This window comes from Hyperoodon ampullatus, assembly GCF_949752795.1.
Source record: "Hyperoodon ampullatus genome assembly, chromosome: 18".
NCBI lineage: Eukaryota > Metazoa > Chordata > Mammalia > Artiodactyla > Ziphiidae > Hyperoodon > Hyperoodon ampullatus.
The window spans coordinates 30,184,512-30,190,791 of NC_136931.1; the positions used below are offsets into that span (position 1 = coordinate 30,184,512).

A 6,280-nucleotide genomic window follows, 5' to 3' on the forward strand; every position below is an offset into this window, starting at 1 on the left:
GGTGCAGACTCGCCAAGCCTTCCCACTTGACCTTCCCCAAGGTGCCCTGCCACCTCCTCCGTGGGATCTGACAAAATGCACGTCTGCCAGCCACTCCCAGCTCTGCGTGCGAGGAGGGCTGGTAGGAGGGTTTCTGTGTGTCTGTCTCTTAAGCAAAGTGAGAGCCCCAGACCCTGGGAAGGTCTCTCAGCTTCTTAGTGTGGAGGTGAGTTCCAAAAAGTAGGGCTTATTTCCAAGATTCTTCTGCAAATCGCAGCCATTGCGCTAACCTGCTGAGAGAGGAAAGGTTGATTAAAACCGGAGGGCCACTTGGTGGTGATTCCTAGGAAATCTGAGGTCAGTGGTGTCTCATCCAAAGGGAATCAGAGGTCTAGAGGCAATTTGCTTGCCAGAGGTAGCATTTGGACCCCGTTATGTGTAAATTCAAATAACAGTGTAACCCAATTTTCTAAACCAGTAGCTAATCCTGAGAGAAATTACTTCAAAGAGCAGAATCTGACAGTAATTGCTGGAGGCTGCCAAATGCTTCGGGAATGTCCCTTTGTGGGGTGAAATTCCCTTCCACCAAACACAGCCAGAGAACCAGCCAGGGGCAGGAGACACTGATTGGCAGTCCTGCCCTGCTTGGGGGTGAGCTCTTGGTGGGGGGCGCGGGGCTTTCCAGGGACAGCACCCACCTGAGCTACGCCCCTAGGGATTTAGTGGGCGGCACAGAGGGCTGCAAGCTGAACTTAAGCACTGGCCTTGAACCGACTGTAGGTATCTGGCCCTTCCCTCAGACTTCCGGGAAAGCCCTGGTACCTGCCTAGCCCTAGCAAAGTCTTGGTACCGGAACAGCAGGAGCCAGCTGGCTTCCTCTGAAGGGCAGGCAGGGGACAAGGGTGCCTGTGCCGGAGAGGGTCATGGTGGCGCCCACCTGGCACATTGGGCTGAACGTGGGAGAGATATTAGCTGTCCATCTCTTCAGTGACATTCTAAGGGTTTTCTAGGCAAGTTACTGTCTCATTCTGAGCTTAGTACTATTATTTGGTTTTAAGATTCGGTAACTAGAACTTTTATCTCTAAGCTTCTGTTTCAAGGAGTGCTGTGAGACAATCTTGCGCTAGGTCTGAACCTGGGCATGCTGGAGAGGCAGAGAGAGTGTGCAGCGGCTGGGCACCCGGGGGGTGGGTGGATGGATGTGTGCGTCGGGGGAAGGTGTCTTTTGGACAGACACTCCCAGCTCCGTTGGGGGCCCACTACCTTCTGCTCCCGACTGGAACTGGCACTGCACTGCCGGTGCCCTCCGCCGCGGGCACGGCGCACAGTCCAGAGGCAGGCCCTGTTGAGCAAACGAGGGGTTTCCAAAGGCTTTGGCTACTCGGGAAGACTCTTCGCACGCGGAGTCTCTGGGGACCGCGGGTCGCGCGCCGGGACCTGGAGGCTGTCCGGGAATCAGATGGCACTCAGGACTTCGTGGCCTGGACGGGTTTGGGGGTGCACCTTCGACGCCGCTGGCTGCCGCAGTGTGCGCCAGAGACCAGATGCGCGGTTTCTCGCTGCGGGGGTAGTGCATGGTCAAAGTGGGGCCTCCTGGCTCGGCCCGCAGGAAGTCGGTTTTTCCCGACCTGGGGGGCTCAGTGAACGAGAAGCGGGGCGCCGCCAGACTGCACTCCCTGCGCTCCAGCCGGCCCTCTCGAGTTGCGGCGCACTGTGCCGCCGGCAGCGACTGAGTGTCTTGATGGAGCTCAGCCAGCCTGTCCGTAGCTGTGGCCACTGCCTCCTCTTCCTCCGCCTCCTCTTCCTCTTCTTCCTCCAGGTCTTCCAGGTCACTCAGCCCCCGAGCCTCCTGGCTAGCAGAAACGTCTGCGGGAAATCAGGAGCGAGTGAGAAAAGCCCCAGGCCCCAAGGGAAATCCTCGGGAGTGCCCATCCCTGAGAAGCTTTTAGCAAACGCGCTCTGCACTCAGGGCTTTCTCGGTGTAATTCACCAGGATGGCCACACCGCCTCCTACATTTGCCCCCGGGCTGCCGGCGCGCAGCAGGAAAAGAATTCCCGCCCCTAGACCTGCCCCCACCCTTTGGAAGACTCCTCCCCTCCGATACCCCAAGGAAATGTCCACTTTTCGCTGCCTAAGACCTGGATCTCAGTTCCTCAGCCTTAAAAAAGCAAGGGAAAGTTTTTACCCAATTCCAACACCCACAGGTGGCTGGTGTGTATTATTTAATTGAGAAAATATTTACTGAGTACCAACTATGCTCCAGACATCATTTAGGCATTTAGGTATTAGGAACTTAGAGAATACAGCAGTGGATAAGACACTTTCTAGGGGAGTTGACATCCCTGAGGGGGTAAGTATGGCACATAACGTAGGCTGACGTGATAGAGAATAACTTGGGAAGCTAGTTGGCGTGGGTGGCCAGGGAAGGCTTTTCGGAGGTGGCACTTTCAAGTCCAGAAGAAGCCGGCTCTGTAGGGAATTCCAGGCAGAGGGAACCACACAGGCAAAGGCCCTGAGGCATGCAGGGGTTGCACGTGCAAGGGTAAGCAAGGGGGTGCCTTCCTAAAAGCTACCCCACGGGGTGGTTGTGAAAAGCCAATTAAACTGCTTGATGGCTGGAAACGCGCGCAGGTCGGGGCAGTGAACATTCGGTACCTTTGGTGTCACCATTTAGGCAGCCCAGCAATTGATCTGCTCCACCCTCCTCCTTCCTCTCCTCCCCGCCTTTGTTCTTGGGCGCCCAAGTCATCTTGTTCTCTTTCTTGAGGCGCCGGCGCGCGTTGGCGAACCAGGTGGACACCTGGGTGAGGGTCATCTTGGTGATGATGGCCAGCATGATCTTCTCGCCCTTGGTGGGGTAGGGGTTCTTGCGGTGCTCGTTCAGCCAGGCCTTGAGCGTGCTAGTGGTCTCCCGGGTGGCATTCTTTCTCCGCCCAGCGCCACCCAACTCCACCGATCCGTACCTGGGGGAGAACTTGGCTCACAGTTCTGGGGTGAGGAACCTGGGGCTGCAGTCAGGAGACTGTTTACGTCCTGGAAGTGAGGTTCTGCTCCCCATCCTAGCACACAGCCCCCCCATGCTCTGTGGATTGGTCCTACCTTGGCCAGGGAGGGGGGAAAGGACTTGCGATGCCAGCCACCAATGCCCCATGCCTTACCGGTCATACTGGTACTGCCCCAGGCTCTGCTCATAGGGATAATAGGCTGCTGGTTGCGCCAGGCTGGGTGTAAAGTTCCCTGCAGCCTCCTTAAATTCATACTGTGGATTCTGCTGGGGGAGGAAGGAAGAATTCAGAACTACATCTGGGGAGGAAGAGGGGTGGGGAGTTGCTGAGGGTGTGAACTCTGGAGTCAAGTCTGGTTCCAATTGCAGTACCATCCCTCGCATTGGCTGTGTGATCTTGGGCACAGTTGTTTAACCCCTCTATGCCTCAGTTTCCCGTGGGTAAAATGGGATAACAATAATGCCTAGAGGTTATTGAAGAAGAATGCTTGAAAGAGTTCCTGGTGCAGAATAAGCAGCAGTTAAATATTAGCTGTTAAGATTACTGTTACTAGTTGTCCGCCCCCAGCCTCTCCCCACTCCCACCAGCTGGGGAACTTTCTTTACTCCCCTTCCAGAGCTATTCCCTGACGCTTTCTATCTCTGTGACTTTGGGTAAGGTTATTCGGGCCCCTCTGCGCCTCAGTTTCCTCATGTGTACCCTGAACCTAGTGATGACTTGTCTACCTCACGCAATTAATAGAGGTACAGATGCTTTCTAAACAGGACGGACTCCTGTAAACTGTAAAGATTTATTTTTCTTTATATACAGTCCTAACCTTTTCCTTTCCTGGGAGTTGTGCGTCCTTCCTAGATGGAGATATCACATTGGATTTCACCCCTGCCGCTCCTGCCCCCAGGAGGGTAGGTTTTGACGCACAGACCCAGGCTCCACCCCAGCTACTCACCAGCGCCCCGTACAGCGTGGGCGGCTCCGGGCTGTAGGGCAGGTAGCCTGCGTAGCTCTGGGCAGCTGCAGCGGCCGAGTAGGGAGCTCCATAGATGCCCAAGGCCGCGCCCAGCTCGGGCCTCGCACTGCCCAGCAGCCGACTGTCGTAGGGTGCGAAGCAGAGCGCGGCCGCCGGGGTGGAGCCTGAGGCCACATCTGGGACCGAGCGCGGGGCGGATTCGCAGCAAGTGGCGTTGGAACTTGCAGACACCAGAAACTACGGGAGCGAGAGAGGGGGCACCGGAGGTCAGAGACCGGCGCCTCGGGCTGGCGGGAGCCAGCGGCGGAACTGCCAGATCATTCCTTCATTCAATATAAACTAAATGCCACCTTGTGCTTGTGCTGAGCGTTCTGCTGAGGACTGGGACAGGAATTATCCGTAGACGCAATTTATCCAAACTGCCTTTATAAATACTCCTAAACCTTTGCTAAGGCTCCAGGGTTCCAGGGGCTCCGGGTCATGGGAAGGTTCTAAAACCCAAATTACAGAAGCCAGCCTCGGCCAGTTCCCTCGCGAGCCCTCCCTCTCCGGAGTCACAGGATCTTACAAAGGCCGAACTTGAAGGTAGTCTTAGAGACCACGTCTCACTCCTGCTCCCATTTTATAGATAGGGAATGAGGGCTAGAGAGAGTCGGAGGCTTATCCTAGATCACAAATCAGGGCAGAGGTCAAGTGGGACTAGTCCTCTGGCACTCTGCAGAGAAACTGAACAGGGGTGGGCTCTCCAGAATTTCCCCAGGAAACCCTGTCACTGTACAGTACACACCCAGGTCTGGAAAAATCGAAGGAACCAGAAGCAGAGCGCTTGGACCTGCCCATGGAAAGGGAAGAAAAAGAACAGAGGACAACAAACGAACAAGCCCAGAAAAACAGTGAGACGGACAGGGCTCTGGACTGGAAGTCTGAGATTCTCCTGGCCACCTCGGATATCTGTACAATAAGGAGGCCTCTCTGTAAGATTCCCGAGATCCCACCCACTTCACGGAGCTCGTGGCCAGAGTGCCCAAGTTTCGGGTCCCACGATTTTCCAGCTTACACTGGGGGAGTTGAACGTTCTCAGCCAGGGTTTGGGGCTGTCAGAGGGGTCGGTGGTGCATTACCCAGGTGCCCGCTCTCTCCGACTTCCCCGGGGACTCGTGGGAGAGGGAGGCGTTTACGAGCAGGCTCCTGCACTAGGCGCTCCCTCCTTCCAGCCCGCCCCCATCCCCCAAGGGGGCGGCTCTTACCTGGGAAGCGCTGCCATAAGGGTGTCCAAAGTGCGGGAAGGACATGGTGGCTGTCCGTGACCCACCTCCCTCTTCTCTTGCGAGTTCCCGCCTCTGCCCCGCGGTTCTGCGCCTCCAGCCGTCCTCGGCCTCGGTTCCTTACACGGTTGCCGGTGCCCAGCGCCGGGTCCTCCGCCCGCTTGGCGCGACTGGAGGCAGAGCCGAAGGCAGCCCGGCTGCCGAGCCCTGCGCTCCAGAAGGCTCCCCTCCGGCCCGCGTGGTCCGGAAGACAGAAGGGCCCATGGATGGGCAGGGGAAGGGAGAGGATGCGGGTTCCCAGAAGCGCGCGGTGGCGAGGCAAGGTGAGGCGCGGCGCGGGGCCGTGCAGCTCCCGAGGTGCCCCAGTCCAAGGTGGCCAGAGGCTCAATGTGACGTCACGGTAATCCCGGGCTGCCAGGCGGGCCCCCGAGCCCTGGGGCCCCGGGCCACCAAGCCTGCCAAGCGCAGCCAGCCCGTGCGCGGGCGCGCACTCACCACACTCACACTTGTTCCGGGAGGGTTGTGCAGCTGGTGAGGAAAGTCAAAGACCCTGACCCTCTCTGCCTGGCGCAGGATCCTACCGTTTTCGCCTTAAACTCACGCGCGCGCGCACGTACAATCTCACCAGATTACCCGGGAGAAGTAGCAGAAACGCCTCCCACTGTGCCGCGCAGGCCCCGGGCGCAGCGCGCTTACCTCCTCCCCTGCGGCCCGGAGGAGGAGAGAAGCACCGGGCAGCGAAGGAGGAGAGAATACAAAAGAAGAGACAGGAGAAACTACAGGAGAAAAGTGGGGGAGAAAGGCTAGAGGGAGAAGGAGGAGGGGAGAGGAGAGAGATGAGGAGTCTAAGTGAATAGAGGCGCGCGGGGGAGGGGAGGAAACAGGGGTGGGCGAAGGCTGGGCGGAGGTTGAAAGCTGGCAGGTGGAGGAGAGCAGAAGCTCGGGGGAGAAGCCTCCAGCCCGGCCCACCCCCCCGCCCCTCCGCTGCAGGAAAGTTTGTTCGCGCCACAGGCCCCGAGCTCGTTGGGGCGGCGCTGGGCAGCGTCAGTGGATCCCACTGTTC

General features: G+C 58.0%; 1 protein-coding gene across 1 annotated transcript; it reads right to left on the minus strand.

Moving 5' to 3' along the window:
* Positions 1–1,102: 1,102 nt before the first annotated feature.
* On the minus strand, positions 1,103–5,244 carry IRX6 (iroquois homeobox 6; the record flags this gene model as incomplete). Its single annotated transcript, XM_079724057.1, has 5 exons — positions 1,103–1,845; positions 2,636–2,943; positions 3,139–3,248; positions 3,932–4,189; positions 5,200–5,244. 5 exons carry the CDS (start codon positions 5,242–5,244, stop codon positions 1,103–1,105), a joined length of 1,464 nt encoding a protein of 487 aa, XP_079580183.1.
* Between the last annotated feature and the right edge of the window lie 1,036 nt (positions 5,245–6,280).